The sequence below is a fragment of the Cupressus sempervirens genome, chromosome 2, assembly GCF_028749045.1.
Source record: "Cupressus sempervirens isolate cs-2001-9-10 chromosome 2, ASM2874904v1, whole genome shotgun sequence".
Lineage (NCBI taxonomy): Eukaryota > Viridiplantae > Streptophyta > Pinopsida > Cupressales > Cupressaceae > Cupressus > Cupressus sempervirens.
In genome coordinates this window covers 315,582,130-315,609,291 of record NC_143119.1, presented here as the reverse complement: position 1 = coordinate 315,609,291, position 27,162 = coordinate 315,582,130, and the positions used below count along the sequence as shown (strand labels likewise).

Here is a 27,162-nt window from a genome sequence, read left to right as displayed (position 1 = left end):
TGCAATGCAATTTCTCACTTATATAAAGAAATGATTATATACAATGGATAACGAAGCACAAAACCCCAACTGGTAGTATGAAGGGGATGGACTCATTCAACATATCAAGGATATGTAAGGACCAAAAAATGGGACTCGGATGTCACTCACTTGGTTGAGTGTAGCTGCTGTAACATTTCGCAAGGCATTTAATGAATTGAGGTTCAACCTAAAACGTTTCAACTATACAAACATCAATATGCCTATTTCTCTATTTCAGTACTACAACCAATTGATATGCTGGTCAAGTCGCCAATATCTATCATTCCTTTTTACATACGTTACAGCAATTTATACATCTAGTACAATGATGTTTAATGGAATAAAATTTACAACAGGAGAAACTTGGAATACTAAGGCAAAGTCGTCTGAATGTTGGTCTCCAACAAGTAAACCTTTTCCAATTTGAAAATTTCCATATATTCCACCACGTACAAGAACAGCAGCAACTGCATTCTGAATCAGTTGAGTGCTCTTTAAACCATCGATCCCATGATGATATTGACTGGCCTTTATGAACACTGTTCAATAACATATACAACACCGTTCAAAGCTAATTTAAATAAAATTGTCATCACTCTCACATAAACATGTCCTTGAAAAAAATCTTCTGAACACACGGAGCAGAGAGTCCATATACATGAATAATATTCATTCGGTCTTCAAATATTTAATCAACTTCAAGGACAAATTGTTGGTGCAAATAAAAGAAAACTTACTGTCCCAGACAAGTTCTTGATCTATGTAGGCTTTCATATCATGTAGAGCACTGAACTGATTTTAATTGGATAGAGTTTACAAGAATACTATTGTACAGAAAGGTCCAGTGTGCAGTATTTACAAGAGTACTATGGGATGATATTAAAGAAAAATAAGCTCTTGCTCCATATCCGTCCAAAATGCAGAGAATCATTTGATTTCAGAACTTTGTGAAAGAGCAGTTGTTGAAAGGGGTGGCAACTCATGGGTAAGGATAAAAGCCTTCAACAATCTGTTTAAACTTAAAATGATTACTTCATCTATCTTAAAATGACATGAAACCCATTCATAAATGATTACTTACATGAGAGAGGATTATATTTAATAATTTATAAGCCAAATATTTAGAAGATGTATGGTGCTTCCAACTCACCTCCCTCTTATTTTATTTCCATCTACCACTTGAATAACTCTACTAGCCCACTTGCATATGGATCTGCCAGTTATAACTATGGATAAGGACACTACCTATATAATTAACTCCAGGGAAAGCTACTACAACTGATGCTGGTATCATTTCTTCCTTGAGTACACTATCCCAATTTAGAATGATGTGATAAATCCTATCTTGTAGCTACCAAGACAAGCTAGTAGAAAATGGAATCTAGCAGAGTATTGAGAACATGCAGAACACAAACAATGAAGATGAAGACCCTCATTGGATTAAAAAAGTTGAATCAGTTTGAATGCATACATGAAATCTCCTACAGAAAGATGTTTCATTGATAAAGGATTCTAATATCACAGTTTAGAAACTTGGCAAGTCGCTTGAAAGCAACTGAGTCAAATATGTCAAGCTACTAACCAGCACTCACTAATTATTATTGTATCTTTGCTGAATACTCTCCAAAACTGTCTGGCTAGCATAACAGATTTTTTATCAATTATTTTTTCAATTTCCTTTTTCTTCCTTTTTCCATTATTGGAATTTGAATGAGTTTTCAACAACCATTTCTCCATGTATGAAAGCAATCCATTTCTGAGCTTTTAACATGCTATTGTGCCCATTATTTATGTTTTTAGAACCACTGTTACTTTTCTTTAAATGCTGACTACTAGGTAGAGGCAAAAGCTTGGCCTGCCAACTTCTGCCGAGACCAGTGTTCTGACCTATCCCTCATTTGGAAATCCAAGCTCCAAATATCGACTATTTGCATCAAAGGCTGGGAAAGAAAAAAATCGGGAACACAACAAATACAGAGCATAGAACTCAATCATAAACATCGGAGGAAACAAAGCTGCCGGGTGCTTCTCCTTCCTAGAGCACAAACTATGGAAGGTAATGAAGTGGGAGATATCAATATCGAAGCCACAAGGGTCCATCTTGGATCCATAAGAAATCATATGAAAAGGAAAAGGACTACTGGCTGTCGAGTTTTAGCCCAGAAATAAATGATAGATGGTGTTAAAAGGAAAACAGGACAGATACAACATACACAGGAAGTTACCCTGGGAAAACCCTCCTACTTGGAGGGAAAAAATCAGGCAAACAAAAAAAATATCACTTTATGTAATGATCCCATCTTTTGGCCTTCACGTTCTCCAAAGTCTAAGTGGAGGATAAGAAGAAATTAAATTAATTTCTTATAAAGTCATTCAATTAAAAATTAAAGGTGACTTTGTATTTAATTAATTTAGTTATTTACAAGGAGTAGCTTCTAGGGTATGTATTAATTATTGGAAGGACGGAAGCCTCTCGTGATTTAATTAATGATTGCCAGGGAGGAATTTCTAGAGAACGCATTAATTATTGGAAGGAGGAAGCTTCTAGCTCTTGCAATTAATTAATGTTTTAGTTCCTTCCAGAAGGATGAAGAAAAGGATAAATAGGGCTGAAAGTCTCATTGCTGAGCATCGGATGATTATAACTTGCATTTGATAAGAGCTTGAATGTGTGAATCACACTCTTTTTTGGCAATAGGGGACGTTCATTCTCTGTTGTAACATTCTAGACGTCATTCCCTTAGGGTTTGGCCTTTGGAATACATCTCTTTTTACTTGATTCCAGCATTTTTAGAATTAATATAATTTCAGTAGTTGGTTCAGCTTTTGGGCATTCCTGGGTGTCCATTACAGTGGTATCAGAGCTTCCTTACAAAGTGTTTCACGAAGTTATAACCAGTAGGTGTCCATTACACTTTATTGATAATGAAATGTTCAAGTGTACAATACTTTTCACTTGATACAATATATATAAAGATGGAGACTCTTCATTACCCAACAGAAGGTCTCTTCAATTTCCAAATATACAACTCTCCGTATTTCAATATGCATGCCTCTTTGCATGATGCAAGACACATTACTTTATAAAATTATTACAAACGTCATTTCCAGCTGAAGATGACCATAACAGTCGTGGTTGTATTTCTTAAGACAGAGATAAAGATCTCTATTTCCAAGCAGTTGGGAACACAACAAATACAGAGCATAGAACTCAATCATAAAAGTTGCAGGAAGCAAAGCTGCTGGTTGCCTCTCCTTTCTGGGGGAACAAACTATGGATGGTAATGAAGCAGATGTCAATATCAAAGCCATAAGTGTCCATCTTGGATCCATAAGAAATCATATGAAAAGGAAAAGGACTGCTGGCAACTATGAAAATGAGAAATATAGATATCATTGATTCATTGTTGATTTGCTGAGATTTTTAAATGACTGGACCAAGAAGAGTGGGTTGTAGTAGAAGAATAGGAACAGTACCACATGCTGTTGATGGCCATATCTAAAGATGTGGTCACCAATGGCAATAGCAGGCAGTTAAGGGCGGTCAAACAAGTAGTTGATAAGTGGGCTTTCCTGTCATTGATTCAAGCTGTTTCATGCTTCATATAAGCTGCAGCTAATAACATCCATTACTGCCAGGAGCAAAATCATGATCTGTAGGGAAAAGCCTACAGGTCATTTTTAGAAAATCATGATCAGTTATCCAATTAAAACAACTCTCATCAACCTTATTAGATTTGAAACATGTAATCAATAAGTGCAACCACCATAGCAAGATCACCATACACAAAAACACCAGATTTGTTAACTAGGGAAACCCTTGATCAGAGGGAAAACCCTAGTGGGGATGGTACCCACAAAATGATGTACTAATATATAAGTTCCTTGTAAGAGGATGGGCCCTGTTAGGAGTCAATGAAATACATTCAGTACATATCAGTCCCTATTAGAAGACTTTGAATCCCTGTGAGGAGATTCCAACACTGTTAGGAGCTGTGGAAGAAAGGACCCACTGTCCAAACAGCTTCAGGGGCAAAACCACCGAACTCGCTGTCCAACTGGCTGAGTACTATCCTTCGCAGAATAATACCAATAAACAACTATCCACTGCAATCTTTTTGCTGAATACAATCACTCTGTCAACTCGTCTCACTAGATCTTACATCCAAATTTTGCTCACTTGCATTACATACACTTTGCCCACAATCACAATCGCAATTGCTTGCTACAATTACACTTAACCACAAGGAAAACAACTATCCTTTAGACCAAGTCCTCAAACTAATTGTTGAGTCGGCTTTGAGGCTTTCTCAATTAACAATTACGATAGGACCACATTAAGATAATACAATACATGTTACATTACATCTTTTCATATTTAGATAACACTATCAGCTCGCAATCTTCACAATCCTTCATGCGTGCAACCTCGGACTTAGAGCGATCAACAACGCCATCTTCGTCATGTCTTCTACCTCTGTCTAACTACGCTTAACCAAATTCTATCTTTGTTAGAAGATATAATCCAATTACCAAAAACCGCTTCTCAAGAACTCTGCTAGTTCACTCTGTCTTCAATAAATCTCGAATGACTGTCAATTGTCTTCATATTTCTTCATGCGCTCTTAGCCACATCATCATGACACTTTGTAGAACATGTCCTCAACTACGCTTTTCCCCATCTTCAATCCTCAATCCTCATAATCTCAATCTTTGTCTGTTGCTTTGTCGGTCTTTACAAAATCATTAGTATGTTGACATCAATGACAAACACAGTCATGAATGCAACACACAATTACGCTAACAATCTCCCAAATGCTCCAGTAATGCTAGGATACTCCCCCATAGGAATATCATCAGCATTCATGCTAACAGCTTTTTCTTTCTTGTTCTAAGCTTAAAATTGAGCGAAGAAGAGGAAACGCATACATTTAATATCAGAGCTAAGGTTTGAGAAATTCATGGAAAACTAGGGAAATGACATGGCAAATGACGCGGGAGGTGATTACTCAGAGCTACTAAAGAGTTTTTAGATTGTAATGCTACTATGGTTATGATAACTCTATGCTAGAAAGTCAAGTAGCAGGGTCAGGTGCGTGATACCAAGTGATATGGTTTCTCTTACTAAATACTCATTTACATTAAAGAAGCTTGTATTTAGAGGCTTAAAATATTCCAAATAGACTTTATCTTTCAAGTTCCACATTTCTTGTTTCTAATGCCTACAATTTTCCTAGTTCATTTCTATTCATCCTTTGGATAATTACACAAACTGGATTGCATTTGAATTTTACTGATTTTATAATTATAACTCGGGATAAGATGCTAACTAGAATAGATGTCCAAAGGAGAGGATTTGTTAAAGTAATATAAAAGTGCATAGAGATACAAAAGAACTCCAAGAAGAGAAAGAGAACTGCATCTGCTCAATTGGATATCACTTCTGAATTACAAGCTCATGAGACTTGGGTTTCAAATGTTGCCCTTCTTTTATTCAAAACCATGTTCACACCAAGGCTTTAGGAAAGAAGCAGGATGTGAGCAAGATGGTTCTGATGACATGGGAATCACACAAAAGTTATTAGACAATCACCTCTTTCAAGGAATTATAAGATACCAATGGAATCGCCTCTTCTAATGAAGATTAGATCTATTTTGTAAGCCTTACCAAAAGTCTCATATCCATGCAGGAACCAAGCACATACTCACATAAATTCAAAAGTTGATATTTCAACTGAAACTTATGCTGATGATATCAACAACATTAAGTCACTCTCTACTTAGTATAAGTAAGTTTTTGACAGCTTGTATGGGGACGTGATGAGGACAAACATCGTATTTGAAAAGTTTACTGTAGTTCACAAGCAGGTAGACCAATACAAAACAAAAGAAAAAGATAGTTGTATAAGTAGCTAGATATAAAGTAGATTGCTGGAACATCTGTATGGGATGGATATGAAAGTTGAAAAATAGATGCAGCTGTAACAGGTAGACAGCAATGAAATAGAAAAATTAAGTATTTAACTGAACAGCTATAGAGTGTAGACAATGAAATAAACATAGTTCAACTACAAATACTAAATGGCACAACACTAATACAGGCCTTCTTCAGTGCAGATTTCATATTTGATAACATTCATTTGCTTTAGAAAATTTACAATCATCTTTTTACTTAAAAAAAATTTAGGTCAAAATTTGTAGTCAATCTTTAAAAGAAAGATTATGAGTTCTCATTTAACAGTTATGCAGCTATGCTGCAATTTCAACACTCTTGATTCAGGGCATCAGCCTCAACCTCCAACTCTAATACACTTGTAGGCAACAGTATATTTAAAACCCAAACCTTTTCCTGTCCGCATTCTTGATTCAAATTCTGATGTCAAATTTCCAAAGTTGATTTCTATCTAAAGGTGTTCTGTTGCATTGTATATGCTGTTGATTAATTACTTTCAATTTCATCCAATAAAATTCCTCTTGTCAAAGGGATCCTCATGAACTAAGGTCCTTCCTATTCCTGACTTCATTCTTGTAAAAACAAAAGCTTCTTAGCATGTCCCTTTTTCTTATTATCATGCATCTTCTGATTTTTATTTGCTTGATGATCCAACAAGCTCTTCAAGAGCTGTTCACATCTTAGCACAATTGTTTAACCCGAAACTACACAACAAATGGCTACAAAAGGCTGCATTTTAGTTCCAACTCATGCAGGAGATGACAAGAATGTTCCAATTATTAATCAGAACCCCACAAATACATCGAACATCTTAATTATTATTTTTCCTAGCCACTTGGCTTCATCTGCACAACCAAGATTGAGGACTCCACTTACTAGATTCAAGGAGATGGATGATTGTCCTTCATTTCAATCTCTACAAGGTCCTTATGATCCTAACTAAGGGGCACCAAACTCTCCTCAATCGTTGGTAAAAATGTTTTGGAGACTGCAGTTCCTCAACAACAAATTCCAATTGTACATAGGACTTTTCATCCAAAAGTGGAGATATCTATTTGACAAGTCATAATACCACATTGAGCTTGCTCCTATCACTCCATAGACAATCTGAACTTCTTTCTTGGGTCAAAATCTATGTCACAGGGTTCGGACCGTGCCAGCAGGTCCGGGTTCATGTTCATGGCGGGTATGGATTCACCTGGGGTTTGCGGCAGGTCCCCACAAGGTTCGCCCCACAGACTGTGGATTTTCCTGGGTCTACATTATTGTGGACCCAAGCGAACCCACAGTCCATGGCACGGACCAGCCATGGACCTAAGCAAACCTATCGCGAAACCATAGGGACCTGTGGCCACAACATGCAAACAGTGGAAAAAAGATCATATACTATGTTTTTTAAGTATTTTTTTCTTTTTAACCCTAAAAGGAGCCTATTAAAATACATCTCACTCATTTTGTTTCTCATTTGCTCTCTCATTTAGCTATCTCATTTTGGTGTGCCCATTTTGCAAGTTTGAAGAGAAGGTTGTAGAGATTGAATTTGGATGGACAAATCCTTCCAAGAGTCAATGTTGAGTGTTCTAGGTATGAATTTGATCCTTTCTTTTGCTTCTTTGATTGCTTGTTTTATGTTTTCAATTGTTCTAAATTTTTTCAAGTTTTTGTATAAGTTTTGAAATATGTTCTTTTTTTTCATTTTGTTGTAGATTGCAACAATGAGTAGTCAAAGCACAATGGGTGTGGAGGGATCCCAAAAAAATTTAAATTGATCAAATTTCTCCTTTGTGGAAGTATACATCAAGAATTGAACAATGTCTTGGGGGGTTATATGGAAATGTAATTTTTGCAAAATCCAATATAGAAGCTCTTATTACCTAGTAAAACATCATTTTGTAGGCCCTCAAGGTAAAGGGATCAATACGTGTGAGGCCTTAGAGATAGAAAAGAAGGGGTTGTTAGCTTCTCAAATAGCAACCATGTTAAAGGAACAACAAGAAACTCATAGGTTAGTTTCAAGAGGGAAACAGATAAATCCAAAAACAAACCACCAACACCACTCTCTCAAATAACCACTAAGCATCACCCCTTCTTACCTATGTCTTCTATGGATGAAGATGTAAAAACACCCCAAAGCACCACCTACAAGAGAGGCCCATTAGGTACGACATTTCAAAATGAATTAAGAAAAAAATTCGATATTAAGGTTGGGCATTGCCTCTTTCTAAATGGTCCTTCATTCAATCTAGTTAGATCACCTTATTAGAGAGAGATGGTGCAAGCAATAAATCAAGCCACTGGTGTTTACCAAGGTCCTAGATATGAAAAGGTGAGAATCACCTTATTACATGGTGAGAAAGAGAAAATAGACAACCTCCTCAAACCAATAAGAGATTCTTAGATCTAAACCAGAGTGACTATTTTCTCTAATGTATGGAAAGATTGCAAAAACCGTCCAATAATAAATGTGATTGTTGTCTCCCCCAAGGGGACAATGTTTTTGAAAGTAATTGATTGTGAAGGGGAGGTAAAGGATTTTAAATTTAACTGTCCGAATTCTCATTGAAGTTAATAATGATGTCCAACTAGTAACGGACAATGCAAAAATTTGTAGGGTTGCAGGCACTTCAGTAGAAACGCGATATGATCATATTCTTTGGACATCATGCCCCATCCACTTCTTGAATTTGGTGATGACAGCAATTGGCACCCAAATTGAATAGGGAAAAAAGTATATGAGGGTGAGGCAATCCAAATGTTTTTGATAAACCAACATATGTCACAAGCAATTTTCAGAACTTCCTCCAATTTAGAATTATTAAAGGTAAATTTTAAACTTTATTTAGTTTCATTTTTCATTTTGTGTCATATTTTACATAATTGAGTAAATTGTTTTTTGTGTTGTTTACATATTTAAATGTGTTATTAACCTAGAATTAACATGTTATTAGGTGGATGAAAGTCATTTTTCTTCACACAAAATTGTCCTTAGATGAATGGTGAGAGTGAAAGATGCATTGTCCCAGATCGTTATTAGCAGCCAATGGGTGTTTGGAAGCAATTGAATACAACGAGAACCCTAAAGGTAAAGGCAATGATCTTGGATGATGATTGGTGGGCTCAGGTGGATTTTGTATTGGAATTCATCGAGCCCATCATGTCTATGCTTCGGTTTTTTGACACTATGACCCTTGGTTGGGGTACATCTATGATTCCATAGACTCCATGCTAGAGAGTGAAATCAGTAAGTTTAAATTTTAATACAATCCTCTATCCTTGTAATTTAATTTTTGAATTTTTAATTGAACATTATATCAAGATAACTTACATGAACATCATTTGACATCCTAGGTCATTCATCAGAGAGAGCATGATCCTAAGGACAACTTGTACAAAAAGGTGGAGTCAATTGTTCTTCATTGCTGGAACAAGATGACTACACCTTTACACCTCCTAGCATATACACTATCTTCAAATGCAAGGAGTTAGTCTATTATAATTTAAAATAGATGTCAATAGATAGGAGCAAGGTAGTCTATGAATACCAAAAATGTCGGAATCTAGTGGAGTCTAGCAATGCAAACCTCTCTAATTTATATAAAGAGCTAAGTACGGATAGCTCTCATGACCTGAAACAAAATATTCCATGCATAGAAAATAAGCTTGATGATGCTCTAAAGACATACACACTACATGACAAACATGGCTTGGATGATGCATTGAGGAACAATCCATCTGCAATGGATCATGCACTGCAACATGAGAGTTAGGACTCTTTCTCTATGAGCCCAACTAACGGACCCCAAACTAGGTCCCCAAATCTCCCATATAATATTATAGGTTAGATTGTATCAAAAAGACATGTCTTTGAAGAAATTTCTCAGAAGTGGACGTGGAAATACTGATGCTTAGGACAAAAAGAGAGGTATATACCTCGCAAAGGCACAATTGAAATGTGGGCTTAATACTTAAGGATGGACCAGAAAGTGGAACCCCAAAGAGGGGTTTATCAACAGAAATTAGAAAGCCAGTAACCATAAGGGAGATGGATACAATTTTTTGTATATTTCAAGAAGTAGAGCCCATGATTTTTCAGTCAAACAAGACTGTTTAGTAAGTACCTAAAAATATACTCTTAATCTTTGAAAGAACTCCACAGAAACAAAGAAATCTGAAAACCATATCCAATAAACTAGGAAAGTCCATTTTTAAAATAGTCAGAAACAATGAATGGAAACATTTACTCATATTCGTATCAAACTTGATCTAAATGAACCACTAACAAAGAATACCATTCTATTTTTTCAGAATATTAATCAGAATAGACCCTAGGCTATGGGACAAATCACTGGAGTGCCTATATTGCCATGAGCATGACAACTTCTAACATGCATACCTCAAAACCACAATATTGACCAAATAGATATTGTCAAGAGAACAGGATCCTGACATATGGCAGTTTAAGTACAATGCATGAAAATACTTGTAAAATAAGATAAATTAATAGAATCCACAAAGCATATATTGTAAAATGTGGAGCTACTCGGCATGTTAATCTTACAGATGTTGTATTACACATTATCGTACAATAAGAGTCAACCATGAATGAACATACAGAAATAATAAGGTTATTAAAATAACAAATTTAAAATGATAATTAGTAATCAGAAAAATTACAAATACATGTAATTTAATGAATCACTAAAGAAAAGTAAGTGACTATTAATTTCAGCAAAAGGCTTAAAGGGCCAGGCATAAAGTGAAAATGCCACCTTAAACATCACTGAGCTTCTTAGACCAATTCTTGGTGTGACATCCCCTAAATTCCATGCTGATCTGCACCTTGAAATATTGTTTGGGACTAATTGCCCATCCGAAGCAGTGGAGGAGTGCAGGGGGGGAGGAGGAAAAGGAGGGTGGTGCGGGTCAAATTTCCTATAAGGGTGGAGGAGTGATGAGTTAAGAGGGCAGTGAAAGGAGGTGAATTTTGTCTGTTTTTATTTTTGGCTTTCAAAAGCATGAAAATGCCAACAAGGAATCTGATTAAGGGAAAGCGATCAACAATATTTTCTGCAACTCAACTCTAGGATTGTCTCACTTTATGCAGTTTATGGGTGATGAAGTTCAGGAAGAAACAAGGTGATGTTTTCTGGCTGTTTTTATCCGAGGCAGAAAAAGCAAAGACTCAATAAAATGCAGAGAACCCTCATGTATGTGAAGGAGATGTGTGCGAGCTGCAGGTGGAAGAAATGGGGAAAGAATAGAAGGACAGATGGCAGAAAGTTTTTGTTTTGTTTTCCTTCTATGCAAAGCAAAGTCAAATTTGAAAAAGATGCATTTGAAGTTAGGATTTAGGGTTAAAGATGTAAAAGCTTTAGAAAGCTTAGATAGGAGATCTTTTGAAGGAATGTGTATATGTGAAGAAAAGGCTAATCTTTAAGAGCCTAGTTGTGATGATGTAAAAAATGTTATTTTAATAAAAATAAAAACTATTACCGACCAAAAAAAATATATTGTTTGGGAATTTGTTACATAAAGTTGCTCACTTTGGTGTCCTTCCATGAAACTCACAATTTTTATTTTAATTATTGTCAAGTTATAAATTCAGCAAGCATTTCTGGAAAAAGATATGCTGTCTTCAGGATTTTAGTGAAAGCAAAGCACTTATCTGCATCTGGGAAACAGAAATCCACTCTGATGATGAACTCTCAGCATAAATGATACATATATATAATATTCTGCTAATTAAGTGGATTAAATAGTCATTCTGCTACTTTTTCCTATGATGATCCTTTGGAGCATTAGTGTGGGTTTCCGACTAACTAAACAGAGAGTATAATCAAAGACAAAATAAGAAAATCATGACCTCTAAACAGTAAATATTAATATTATTTTCAGTATTAAAGATCTTACTATGGAAGGAATGGGTCCGAGTGTTTCCCAACAAATTCTACAACCCTGCCACATCCAAGAATTGAATCAAAATATTGTATTTATATTTTGTTTCTCTACAAACAAAAAATGAGTATTGATAATTGTGACCAGACATGTAAAAATCCAAAAGCTGTTTTGGATGCAAGATGAATTTACTAAAATAAGACAAAAGTATAAAGACAGTAAAGAACATACAAATTACTTACTCTTTACAACATTTGGAAGCAGGTGGAAGACCTTCAAGTGTTTTTAGCTCCTCCTAAATGACAAAAAACAGGGAAAAAATGTCTTGATAGAATACTTTAAAAACAACAAAAACTTACTTGATAGTTGATACTAAATCCATAAATGAGATAGACAGGCCTTCAATGTTTGCAACACTCAAAGATCAAATAGCATTGAAAAGTAAAACAGTTTCTCATGTTCCAACTACATAATCAAAATAATAATTGGCACATAATAAGAAATATACAGATCCCAAAAACAAGTAAATATAAATCTTTTCAAATGTATCTTAAAAAATGTATAACATATTTAACATTAGTTGTGTTTAGATATGGTATATATACTTTCTTGTACAGTAACAAAAATTTGGTAAATTTGATAATTACCAAGCCCAAATTTCTGGTGAACATATCTCTACATCATGCTGCCACCTGTATCAGCTTTTCTCTTCCCAACCCTACTACGCAACCTTATTTGCAGTTTCTCACATTAATCATTTTGTATCATGATCTGTGACATTTTTCCAGTACATGGAAATCAAATGTCTCTGACCAACATTGCCACTAAGGATCATCCTACTTTATTATTAAGCGTATGCAAGATATGTGCTATAAGCAAAAATACATTTCAGAACCACAAGTACATATGCCATGCCCCTACCATAACACCAAAACTCGCACCACCTCTAAGTGCATTAAACCTATACATAGAAGATTGTCTCATTATATATGACTTCACAAATTTTAGTAATCTAAATCAGACCCAGTCAAACAGAGCGAAACAATATACTGATACATAGACAGAGATCTCATTAGCAACCTCAGCATTGATAAAGGCAGCAAATCATAGTATGGATGAAGGCAACAATAAACAAATGATGATAATGATAATAAATATTGGTTCCTCGAGAATTGCCACACTGTGAATAGTATCTAACTTTTACTCCTAATGACAGCACTCCCTCAAAACAGCAATGCATGTAAAAAGTATTAAGAACAGTAGGATGTAATCAAGTAATGATAAGAGGTGGTTCTATGAGTTGAATCTGCAATTCATAAGACAATGTTTAGTTATGGAAGGGAATGGGCACACAAGGAAGATTGGCTCCTCTTCCAAGAATTTTTAACCACATGAGGAGACATGATTGCTCACAATCGGAGTGAGGTACGAGTATCCAATGCAAGCTTCAAAGGGAGCATGGAGATAAGAAACGCTAAGACAGATCAGTATGCATCAGGAGACTCCAGTAAGTAAATTAGTACAGTAGTTTGTAAAGTAATAAAGGAATTGGGTATGCCGCATACTATCAAATCAAGAATGTGCTGAACTAATAATTTATCTGTCCATTTATGAGTTAGACATTGACCATCAGGGATCATTATCAGGACTCAGAATCATTAAAGAATACAACTTAAAGAATCATCAAGGAAGAATCAGACACAACAATCAGCAACAAGAAGTAGACTCCGAAATCAGAAATATCTTACCAATTACAATTATCACATCAGAAGTGATTAGTGGAATTAAAAATAAGATAATATCCAGATCAGGCATAGGGAAAGAAACCAACCCCTGCGTATTTCATAATTGATATTACCAGCATCTATTAATCTAGCGATTGCTCTAGTGGTATTAATATCGCCTATGCATTATTTATTAATCAGCTATCTTTTACATATGCTTATGATTAGATATAAAATCCATATGTCAAAAGCCTGTTTGTAAACCCCAATCATGTATAGAAAGAAGGATGCGTAAGGAGAGGGAGAATCATGAGGATTGCCATCTAGGTAGGATACCCCGAGTGGAAGTCCATGTTGTTTTCAACAAAGGCCAAGAGTGCCAAAGCTCTGCTCTTGGGCTTAGATGGGACAATTATGGAACCTCAATTACTATCTCCTCTCCATACTCTATAATGATCACTATTAATCTAAGGAGATGAAGCATGGATAGGGAAAGAGGTTACAAACACCCCAATAGGTAAGATACCTCGGGTGGATGTCTATGTTTCCTGCCACTGGGGCCAAGAGAGCCAAAGTTCCGCTCTTGGGCTTAGTGTGGGATGGATTTGGGTGGACTTATCGTGCTTCTACTCCCATGCCCTAATGTATTTGAAATAGTGTTACACAAAGACGCATTTTCCCCCCCTAAAAAAATTTTTTAAAAAAAATTCCTAGCTGCCTGACCTCCCAAGGGATGACTAGAGGCCTACCTTCACTAAATTTTGGCATTTTGTACTTCTTTAAATTAGTATTTGGCATGTGCAATTTTGCTATTTTACTTCTTAATAATCTTTTACCAAGGTTGCATGAGAATGGGGGTACTCGGGTACTTACGGTACCAGTAACAGTACTGGTACGGCCATTTTTCAAAATAGGGGACAGGGGTACTTGGATATGTCAAACTTTTTTTTAAGTATAATTTAATATTTATAGAAAATTGGAAAATTTGAGTCATGACAATGTTTTTCAAAATAAGAATAGTGATAAAGTTTGCAGATATAATGTATTGTTTTCAGTTTGAGATTTGTAATAATATATGACAAATGTTTAGATACATAACAGAGAAGGCAGAGTTTAAACATGAACAAGATCATAAATTATATAACAATGACATGTTGCAAATGATAAACTTCTGACTTAAACAGTGATAAAGTTTTCTATTAATTAATATTGTATCAAAGTTTCAAACTGATCACGTATTTAATTGAGCTTGATAAACAACAAGGTGATACACAAACAAAAAAACCGAAACAAAAATCAGAAATCTTAATCAAGGTCCTTAGCTAAGATGTTCTCCACCGAGTACCTAGTACTTGGGGTACATGTAATTGGTACTTGGGGTATGTGTACCCGGTACTTAGGTATGTGGGTACACATCCCAAGGGTGTGGGTACGTGTACCCATGCAACCTAGTCTTATACATCTTTTCATTACTAGCATTTTAAGTACCATTATGTATAATATATAGCATACATACATCACCCCCTGCCCCTTGCCCCTCGCCGTCATCCCCAAATTGAGGTTGTGTCCCAATATCCTATAAACCTGTCCTCAACAGTGGTGCAATAACTAGCATTTAAGTACCATATGTATAGAATATAGTATATATAGCACCCCATTGCCCACTATCATTGTCCCCTCGCCATCCCCCCATCATCGCCAAATTGAGGCCCTTTATCCCAACATCCCAAAAACCCATCTCCCCATCCCCAATGGTGGTGTAATTATGATTTGAAATGAAGTTATAGATACTATATGAATATCATGCCTAATAATGAATATATATATTTCTTACTTATGATTGCAAGATTCAAATCCAAGATCATACTATTTGAAGAGATGTTTAACTTGGTAAGGTGTAACCCTAACCCTAATTTGTTAAAATTGTGATTCTAGGGCAAATTAGGAAGGTGACATCACAACATAACAATTGATGGTTTCCATTAAAAGAATTCTATAGGGTACTAGAACAAGCTTATATACATAGGCAAGTTTATGAGAGAATAAAACTTCTATTAGGTCAAAACTTTGATACTTTCAGAGGATTGCAACAAGTCAAAGATATGGCTATCTAAAACAGTTAATAAAATTTAAGAAAACAAACAAATAAATGGTTCATATATTCTTACAAAAACCTTTAAAAGCATTTGAATATTAACACAAAACATCTACCTTAAAAGCATCAAACATTCTCAACAAGAGAAATAAAAATAATAATTCAAGATAAAGTTATGAAGTGGATGGAAATTAATCAGATAGTTTAGAATATGGTACATCATTTCTTTAAGATATGATTAGACCATAAATTTGGTATTATAGTTTGTCGTCTTTCTAGTGTTGCAAATAAGCTTGGGACTCAATTGGAAACTAATGTCCTACCTATATATATACTAAATATCTTCGTATCCATACACAACTTGTATTTTCTTCCCAACAATACTAAATTCTCAATACATAAACTAATATGAATTATCCTTCTCTAGTTATCATGATGCATTGAAAAAGCAACTGACATTGTTCCACTCCAATTTGTAGTCAGCCATTGTTCATAGGAGGCACTAATGCCTACAATTAACCTACTAATGGATAACGTGCCTTCCAGATAGTTATAGGTGGTTCTCAAATGACTGCAAGCATCTCCCAAAAATAGTATTATTTTTCAAATAAATTGCTTGAAAGTGCAGTTCTTCCCAATAAAGCATTGGTTTTTACCGGATTTTCCAGCAATTTCTTCTTTTCCTTCTTTGACATACTTTAATAGATCATGATAGTGAAAAAATTAGTGTTGCAGTGAGGCCTCTTCTCTGGAATGTTTTTGATTTCCTAGCTGCATTTTCTAACAGATTTACTCCATCTAAACCTATATGTACCAAAGAAATCATGTGGTTTATTTATAATACATTTTTGTATTAAATAAAATCCCAAAATTCTCTCTAATAAACAGTCACTACATACATGTGAAATGGAAGGAATTGTAGCACAACCTCATATACAGTTTCCAAATGTACCAGCCAAAAAGTCCACACATCCTTTGTAAGCAGGTTATATACCTTCTAGGGCATGAAGAGATTTTATTGATGGAAAGGAAGTGTTTTATTCCCAGTTGTAACTTAATTAAAATTTAAAACCAATGTTACTCTTGATATATTCCAGATTTTCTGCACTTTTTCAATGTTCCTAATACATTTTCAACTTCAAGGTGCATTTCTATGAAATCCCAAACACAAGTCATGTTTTTCCAAAAAAAAAATCACAAATATAATTGCAAGGAAACCAAGGCCTCCAATATATAACTTCAAGTAGAGACATAAATATTGTCAAATGTTTACCACATTCATAAGAATTGCAAACTTACCAGACTGGAACACATCTTCCACTACTATATCTACCCTTTGTCTCTAATCAATGTTTTGCAGATTGTATCAACCATGTATATTCAACTTTCCCAAGACGTGATGTAGTTCCTTCCTGAACTTTTTTTTAAGGACAAGTTGTGGGCAGTGGCTCAATCACAAATGTCCCATTAGTTTTGATTAGCCTTGCCATAGTTCAGATCAGATGTCCTGTCCCTTTCATATAGGTAGGTAGATCACCATCAACAGTCAGTCCATCAGAACAAAAAGTGGCTAGCCAATTGTTCAAAAAATGAGACCTTGATGGTTAGGAAAATGACCAGCTTGACCATTCAATGATCTCATCAACCTACTCAACAAATGGAGTCTGTCTGTCACTGCCCATGAATTCCATATCTTGAGAATACCTCACTATTATGATCTTTCTTGTGCCTTTCTCCTTATGCGACAAGGAATGCACCTTTTGGTAATTATCACAGCTATCAACCACCAAAAGATCTTATCGTACTACTGTTGTGTACTGGTTGAATGAATGGGAAAATTCATGAAGATACATTCGCACAAAACTCATGTTATTTGCAGAGCATAGTCAGTCATGTTGGCAAGTGCCTTTTTCTTTATTTATCAACACAAGCTTCATTTGATTCTCTCTAATGCTTTCTCAAGTTTTCCTGATTAAAATATCTATCTGCTAGGCCTGTGCTTTCCACATTCTATAAGAATGCTCGAGTTTCTAAAATCAACTATATATATTTCTAGAATAACGTTTCCGGTTGGACTCAACAATCCATCATAAGGAAGAGGAAAAGTGATCTATCTGTTGATTAATATGTTTGGTGAATACCAAAAAAGCTCGCAAAGAGAATGATCTTATAATTCGTCAAGATTTACATTTTACGCTTGAATTTCAAAAGATACATTTCTATCCTCACACCACAAAATGGAAACTTCCACTTTAAGTCCCACGACTAATCAACATCCCAGAAAAATTGGTATGAATTGTAATACTACTTACCATATTTGTATGCATTTTATATATCCTAACTCAACAAACCTTACACTTTTATATTCCTCCAATCCTTAGTTGCAGGATGAGCCTCCTCTGGGCTCGCATCGGTGCAAGATGTATTTGTGGATGTGAATTGAGTGGCACAAGATGCGAGCCACAGCCTATGGATGCACTTGTGCATCCAGGCACATCTAGTGCACACCCAACCCACATCCAAGCGCATCCAAGAGAATCAATGGGCGCGGTCACTTAAAGTGACCAAATAAACATGTTTAAAAGTATTTTTTACTAGAAACCCTAAATGGCCCTTTGTAAGGCTATTCAACCTAAAAACATATCATTTTGTTTATTCTTTTGCTTTCAACTCGGTTTGTCTCCATTTTCGCATTTCAAAGAGCTAGTGATTTTTTCTAAAAGAGATCTTCATGGAGCGCCAAATAGCGTCCACAAAGGAGATTTGAACATTTAAGGTAACCATTTAAAGCCTACTCTTTAGCCTTTTGATGTGTATTTCTAAGTCTATGATGAAAATTTTCAAGTTTGCTTCTTTATTTTGTGTGGAAGGAAACCAAAAATTCAAAATTGATAAAATGATCTCCTTTATGAAGACATATAATAAGTACTCACATGTTCCATGAGGTAGTGGATACATTTGGAAGTTTTGTTTTTGCAATGTACAATATGATAGCTCTCATTTTCGAGTGAAACATCATTTTATGGGCCCTAGTGGTAAAGGAATTAATATGTGCAAGGGCCCAAATAAGAAGGGGTTGTCTCCTATACAAATAGCAAGATTCATAAGAACAAGAAGATGTTGACAAACTAATTGCAAGAGGAAAACAAAGAGCTTATAATTTTGGAAAGAAAAAACAATAAAATTTTCAAAAAAACAACCATTCTTCATAGTTGGAACAAGGTGACCACAACATTGCAGCTCCTTGCATGTACCTTATCTTTAAGGTATTGTAGCAATGTTGTACTTTCTATCCCATGGAACCACCATATAGAGATTTTGAAATCACTAATGGGTACAAGCAAGTATTTGGTAAACTCTTCAAAGATCAAAAGTGGAGACAAATATTAGAAAAGAGTTTGGCTTGTTTTTCTTAGAGAGAAATCATACTCCTTGTGTTGCTAATGACCAATCTGAAATGGATGCTACCATAGTTGGCATAATTGCCGAAAAAATCGGCGAGTTTCTACTAATCGCTGAGTTTTTGGGACTTGTGAGTTTTTCCCAAATTTAATTGCGACTCAACTAGAGAAAAATTGTCGAGTTTTTGTGAAAAATCACCAATTAGTCGCCGAGTTTTTGTGAAAAAATCACTAATTAGTCGCCGAGTTTTTGCAAAAAATCAGCGAATTTTTCAAAAAAACTCTTTTTTTCAATTTTTTTTTTTAATTCTTTGTTTTTGTTTTTGTTCAAAACAAAAGGCAAAAAGCCTGTGTGTGTGTGTGTGTGTGTGTGTGTGTGTCTGTGTGTGTAATGTAAAATAGAGAATTACAGTATGCTAGTAGAGCTAGGAAGAAAAAGATGTGATTGTAATGATGTTTTTACTTCTAGTTTGACACAAACTATTTACCATTGTGCTTCCCGCCATTAGCATTCCGCATGAGAATGCAATTTTGTACCCACTATGCATTTATATATATCTAAACTCCTGCTTATTTCTTTTGTGTTCTCTTTAATTAACTCATTAGATGCATCTTTTCATTGAAATTTGCAAAAAAAGTATTTTGAATTAAATTTTAGCAGTTTTTTAGGTTACCCATTTTTTTTTTTAAATAGCCGAGTTTTTCCCGATTAAACTTTTGGGAGGCTTGGCGAGTTTTTGGCTTTGGTGAGTTTTCCAACTATGGATGCTACTAGATGATCAAGATTATATGTACCTCCCAACCTCTTGCAATTAAGATCCTCTCACAAATAAGTTTGTTTTTTGTTATTTTTGTGTCTTCTCTCCAACTTGCAAGTTCTCCTATCATTGAACGGAATTCGAGTACATATTCCTTTATCCATTCAATGAAGTGTAATTGGTTCACTACAAAAAGAGCTAAAGACTGTGTATAATAATTCCAATATGTGTATTTTATCCTGTAAGGATCCCCAAAACAAGGAGGGGGGCAATAAAGCTTGGGATGTAGCACCTCATTGTACAAACTTGAAAGCAACCATTAAGGATCTTACTAGAGCCACTATGGATGATGATGACGATGACATAACTAAACATGGTTTTTCATTCCAATTTGTTGAAGACTTGGGTGTATATTCATTCCAATTTGCATCTTTTATCATGCAAGGGTACACAAAACAAGGAGGGGGCCAACAAAGCTTTGGGATCTACCGCCTAAGTGTATAGACTTGAATGCAACCATTGAGGATCTTGCTAGAGCCACTATGGAGGATGATGATGATGATGATGATGATGATGAATCTTGAAACTGCAGCAGCTGAAAATCCATTAAATGATGATTTTTTTGATAATCCTTTTGATGATCAATGAATCATGAACTACATGTTGTAATTGTAATGAATCGTGAATTGTAATGACATAAATGACATTATTGATATAACTTATTTGAATATTTTTTAACTACCAATTGGTATTTAATATTTATCTTTGGCATTTTGACATTGATCAATTTTTTTTTTTGTATATAATAGACACACACATGTACCTAGACACATCCAAACCCAAAAAAAAATCTCCATGCACCAGATTCTCGTACCCACATCCAAACTGGTAACTAAGCTCCAATCTTTTGGATAGAGCATCTGCTAAAAATTTCTTCACCATCTTAATACATCCAACTTTTGCCAAAGTTCCTTGAGACAACCATATGCTACAGGTTCAATCAAGTTCTCCTTTCGGTGGAAAAAAGAAGTAACTATCTTAAATTTCTTAGGTTATGGTAATTTTGGCATATCTCTATATTGTGTGCTATGGATAAATTCCAGCAATCTACAATAACAAATGGAAAATGTTTATTCTAGCATGATTGTTATCTGCCTCACATAAGCTATTTGCCTTCTCAAGTCATTTCAGCTCAAGTCTCAACCCATTTGTATCATTTTTTGTCCTTGTATTTGACAAGGTCAATACAAAGATTTCTCTCCAAATAGTCAAAAGCTTCAAAACAAGTTATATGTTTGTCTGCCCATTCAAACCTTGTGTATTAGCAAACAGATAATATTCTAATTAAAATCTTTTGGAAAACACTTGATAAGACAAAGAAACTTAAATTTCATGATACTTATTAATGAATGTTCCTCTCTTCCATGAATAAAATTTCACAAAGAATTTATTAAAGTATTCTAAAAATGAAATGCATTCTCCTGATCACAAAAGTGAACAAGTCAAAGAGCACCAGCAATAACGACGTTGTTATTATTCACAATCATGAAATGCATGTGCTTAGATTCTAGTCACAGTGGCAAACAACCATTCTTCATTACTATAGGCACATGCTTAGATTCTATTTACTCCAGCCATGAAAATGATGCTAATTTACAGTTTGTACAAGACAAAAAAGAAAACATAACCAAAGATTTGGCTAACTTCTTCCAACCTTTATTCTGGATCATTCTCCTTAGAAAGGGATGAGGAAAAAGATGGGGACATGAGAAGTTGAAATGCACCCCCATGAAATATAGAAGGGATACTTATAATCCTTATATTTTTTTAATACAGTATTCCCAACTGAATCCAAACTACCTCATCCATGGCACACAACAGAATTGAATTCACAGATCTGGAAAATTTTAGATTCCAGCATGGCTACTCAAAAACTCATGATGTGATCTCTTTCTTGAAGCATATATTCAATCAGTCATTAATTTATAGAGCTCAATGGCTACTTGAGCATTTATCATTCCAAAATTTGAGGTTAACTTCTTCCTCTTGCTTATCATCATGATGTAGTCTCTCTCATAGGGTATTCATATATTCAATCAGTCATTAATTTACCAAGCCCAATGGCCACTAGAACATTTATTATTCCACCTTTTGAGCTTAATTTCTTCCTCTCACTTGAAAGGGGGACTTTCAAGCACAGAACTCCATCACATACCATGGTTTGAGAAAGGCATTTGCAAATCATAGGAACTGTCATTTTGAAGAATAACTCAGTAAATCTGAAGACATAAAGATAACTCAAAATACTGCAAATATAGAGTTGGTCGGTAGTTAATTGGAGATAAAAGCAGCCTGCATTTGATTTCAGAGTGTACACCATTATGTACATTTGGGGTAGTTACACAAGGGAAATGAGGCTTTGCTAAACTCAAACCTATTTTTCATAACTCACTACCATGTACGAAGTTTTTGATTAAAAAAACATTCTAAGGCAGAGTAAATGCCACTCTCAGAGAAAATCAACCACTTGGATGAAGAAAACAACCTCCATTTGAATTTAGAAAGTAAACTATTATCTACATATAGGGTAATAATAATCAATATAGGGTAATAATAATCAATATAGGTAACGAGGACATGAAAACTCAACGTTTTCTAATTTTAATCTCAAGGCTCGAAAACAGAGAAGATTATGGAGGATCAGTTAAAAAATTGCTCCACAAGAAAGACAATAAAAAGTTAAACAAAGGATTCCACCTGTTTAGTTTCCAGTTTAAAATTTGAAAAAGATGATAATGAGCCAAGTACAATGATTGGACATTCCAATGTGTTCTTAGATTGAAGATCAATTTTCTGGGCTTTTTGCATTATATTACTTATCCTATTCCCTTTTAAGAACTACAAAGCATATAGAACATCCACTTTTTTGAAACTAGTAGTGTTAAGATTGTCAGTTGAAATCAACCTTTATTCATGGATTTTGATGGGACTGATCTTTTAAGCTTTAACAGAAGCCTCAACAAGGTCATCTTTATCCTCTGTGGTCTTTCAAATCTCAAGTAGTAGAGATTTTGTCATCAATTCTCAGGTTAGCTCTGAAAATCTAGGGTGTTCTGGGATTAATCTCGACTGTAATAGATATTAGCTTGGATAATGTTTTCCACGATGTCAGTCAAAACAATAGCATTGGTTTTTGAAACATTAATTTCTAACCTTTTACCTTGAAAATAGCCTTCAAAATTTGGTTTGTGATTAGACACTATGTAGTATCTTATCACATTTTGAAAATTTGTACAACAATGAACAAAATAACTAGAAAAAAGTAGTTACACAGAAACAGAAATATCCATATTTAGTACTCTGATTCATTTGACTTGCATTTACATTTTTCTTGTGATTTATTACTAAGATACAGATAAAGGATTCTACAATCTTGACCAGCTCAAGTATAACCAAATTAGCACTCAAATATGAATAATGGAACAAGGAAGAAATTCTGTTCACCTAGTATTAATGATTATGCCACATAAAAATTGCCTCCAGTAATATCTGGTACCAAATTTTCACTTTAACAGAACATATTTTGAGCCCTTGAGCATGATTTAAAATGATCTGATCACTTATTCTAGCACTGATATGAACAACTGCCAATTTGAATTTAACTATAGAGGTGTTGTTTTTATTATCTTTGTTACTCTTTGGTTAACATCTTGATCTTATTATTCATTAAAAAGCATCAATGTTTGAGAATTTGCTTCTATTTCTCAAAACACCTATTATATTGAAAATATTCATATTGTGAAGGATTTGTGTTGCTTTACTCCACAAGCCTTATATTGAGATCTTCACATTGTTACACCATGCAAATGCTCTACCTTTGTCACAAAAAAATACTTCACTATGTTAGTTCTTAGGTGAATCATGTTGTTTGCGTAAAAGATCTCTTTGTTCTGATAGCAATGCTAAATCCCCAAGGACTTTGGCATGTAATATGAATGCAGATTGTCAATAGAAATTAATATTAGAATCACATGTGACACACACTGAAATTTACAGTACACCCAGAAGAGAGTAATATTATAAGCTAAACATTTGAAAAGATACAATTTTAAAAGAAATAACAGTGGATTTAAAAATTTCAGGAAAGACAAAGATCAAAGACTGTTTCCTATAGGAATCTTCAAAGAGCGTTCTTCCAGTTTCAGTACTATGGGACACAAAATATGATGTAAATGACTGCTTATATCATCACCTGCACAACAGTGGTTGAACAGATATTTGTTTTGTTAGTAGGATTTGATGTGGAAATCCTAAGGTTCTTCAAGTTTCAGTACTACAGGAGATAAAAGATAAAATGTATATGAGTGCTTATATCATCATCTGCACAACTGTGGTTGACAAATACTTGTTTCCTTAGTAGGATTTGATGTGGAAATCCTGAGGGGCCACGATAAATCATTTAGCATTAACTAATCCATGTCTATTAACAAAGCCTTGAGGTCTGGGCTTGTGAAACTTCTTCAAGCAATCTCAATAAATAACACCCAATATTACAGACTAATTATAGGTAGTTGGAATGGTAACCAAATAAAATTTTGAAACCAGATCCTATTTCTATAAATTAAAGATGAGACTCCTAGAAGAATACCAAATTCCAAGGCTTTGATTAAGTAAGTCCATCAATACTGAGAACTGTTACATTAATTACATTTTGCAGGTAGAAAAAAGCTCACAGGGACTGTGACCAACACTGAAGGACAAATTTAATTTTGTAAAAGGATCATGCAAAATATCAACCATTTGAACAGACCATGAAAACAAAAAGGAATTTATGATATATAAGAAATAGTTCGCAGAAAAAGCAAAGAATTTGAGAAATGGTGAAATGTGGCAACATAAAAACCAAGTTTCTTCTCTATATTGAGGTAAATCATTGCCTCACAACCAAGCATAGATGGGCAAAAACTGTCCTATATTATATCTTCTGTACCAGATACTGGAATTATAAATCCATCAGCCATTGAGAGAGTTTGTACGTTATTTAGGGAGACAGAGAATGTAAACATTGCCAGATTTTCAACACTACCCCTCATCTATGGGGGATATGCAATCACAATTTACTGTCAAACAAAAGCTGGTGAAGAAACAGAAGATTGGGGAGAGTATCTCCTTCTCTTTTGAATACTCTGCCATTTCAGTTTTCTTTATAGGTCAATGAAAAACAGAAAATGTGCTGAAACAACTAGAAATGGAAAAGGTGATCATCTAGGAGCCGAAACGGTATGTTATCAGTTCACTCAGCCTCCAATTTAATATCTGTCGATCTACTGATTTAATCTTGAGAAAATCAACAGGCTCCCTTATTTGTAAGACTATATACTCATATAGACACTATAAAATATTGTTTTTTCGAAACTTGGTGGAATTTAACAGAAGCTATATGGTTGGCAGAATGGTAGTGTACTGTATGGATGCAGGCAACAGATTTCAATCAAGTACTTATAAACTTCTAATGTTTACCAGGAAATGTGAGGTCATGAAACAATTTTTACCAAAAACAATCTTATAACTTTTGATATTAATATTTGATAAAACTTATAACCAATATCAACATGGTAAGAACAAAAATAAAATCAAAAGTCAAAACAGAATATCCAGTTCCAAATCAAAATCAGTGATCACCCTTCCTTTTCAGCCTTTTCCAAACAAAACACCACTATTAGTGAAAGTATTTAGGCAGTTCCAATCAACAACTAACAATCAGATCCTAATCAACAAAATGGCCATTTTAACATCAGTCACAAGCTAAACTCTGTACACAAAAGTAGCAAGGAGAAGTAGTTGACACAATCATCCCGTACCTACAGAAGAATACCTGCTGTATTCTGTTGGGTTGATAGTAGATCCTCAATTTAGTTTTTGTGTTTTCAAATCTCTAGGAGAGCACGCCGTTAGAAGGAAAACTTGCTGTGCTTAGTTGGGTGAATAGCGGGTGCTCATATTTTACTTTTTTATATTTCCTACTTTTCAGGGGAGCCAACTGTTTGTATTCTGTTGGATCGTCAGTGAGTACTCAAATAACTTTTCTTTTTCCTAAGCTTCTAGCAGAATAAAAATGGGAGGGAGTGGGTACCTAAATTTGTATTTTCATTCTTTTCAAGTTCTAAGGAACAAACCGTTTGTTTTTGTTCGGTTGACAGCAGTACTGAAATTGACTCTACTACAGATTCTCATGGTAAGAAACAGTTTGATAGAAAAACTGTGTGTTCAGTTGGGTACACGGTGTGTACTCAATTTTATTTTCCCTTTTCTCCTTTCGAAGTTTTAAGGGGGGAAAACTGTGACATAGAGAAAAAGTAAACCAAAACATCACTAGCCAACAAACCAAATACGCAACCCATTACGGTAAGCACAATCATCAGAATGCATAGGAAAACTCAGGAAAAACCAAAACGCCACAAACAATAAAAAAGGAAAAAAGAAAAAAAACCACTCCATAACGACCTCAGGAAGAAGAAAGAAACGATGAGGGGAGAAGAGGGTTGAAAAAGGCATACTTCTAGCAATGAAATCTCTTTCGTCAAGCGATTCAATTCAACCTGCTTCCTGTGTTTCCCACATATATCAAGATAGGTCATTGCCTTGGGTGACTTGGTGGAATCTGAAGATTCACTGGACTTTTTCATGGCTTTGGAAATGCGGAGAAAGGTAAGCCCCTATGGCCTAGAGTTTCAAATATTATATAATACATAGGAAAACTGTATGACATCCCATCACATATCACATGTACCAAGTTGCTGCACTGGTCTGGACTCTGACACTACTGCACTGCATGCTCATGGCTGCTGATAGACCCGCTGAAACACCATTGTTTGCAGGAATCTCAGAATATTAATTTAATAGTTATCCAATGCTGTCAGCATCTGCTCTGAATACAATACCAAAGAGCATCCTTCGAAGTCAAAAACGGTGAAGGACATATCCCATCTAATACGCCAAGAAATATACCAGGTGGAGAAAAATGTCTACCCATTGTAACTACCCAAGCATGACTATGACAAGATACTACCTAGAGCTCCTTAAAATTAGCAACCTGTTTGTATTGAGCAGTGGGTAGAAGGACACCTTAGGTCATTTCGCCATGCAATATCTACCTCAAGTGGTAAACTTTGCATGCAAATTTTCTTCCCTCGGGATTTGGTTAGGGCCCACGTGAGGCCTCAAGGACAAGCTAAAATCTAATGATTTGTTTCAACATAATTTCATGGGGAAGCTGGGCTCAAGAAATTCTGTCTTTTTTGTGCATTCACAAAAA

The 27,162-nt window shown here is 35.0% G+C and overlaps 1 protein-coding gene across 1 annotated transcript; it reads right to left on the bottom strand.

Moving 5' to 3' along the window:
- LOC149572372 (guanine nucleotide-binding protein subunit gamma 2-like) lies at positions 1 to 26,924 on the bottom strand. Its single transcript, XM_089813543.1, has 4 exons — positions 26,405 to 26,924; positions 12,112 to 12,164; positions 11,885 to 11,929; positions 1 to 560 (listed from the first exon to the last, which is right to left on the bottom strand). Exons 1-4 carry the CDS (start codon positions 26,531 to 26,533, stop codon positions 302 to 304), a joined length of 486 nt encoding a protein of 161 aa, XP_089669669.1. The 5' UTR covers positions 26,534 to 26,924; the 3' UTR covers positions 1 to 301.
- Between the last annotated feature and the right edge of the window lie 238 nt (positions 26,925 to 27,162).

Bases quoted from the DNA above. Each gene is read 5' to 3' on its own strand.
- LOC149572372 (XM_089813543.1), bottom strand. From the start codon at position 26,533: ATGAAAAAGTCCAGTGAATCTTCAGATTCCACCAAGTCACCCAAGGCA. The intron at 12,165-26,404 runs GTATGCCTTTTT...TTTGTCATTTAG, and splicing joins AAGAGATTTCATTGCTAGAA to GAGGAGCTAAAAACACTTGA. The intron at 561-11,884 runs GTAAGATCTTTA...GTTATTGAACAG, and splicing joins TCGGACCCATTCCTTCCATA to TGTTCATAAAGGCCAGTCAA.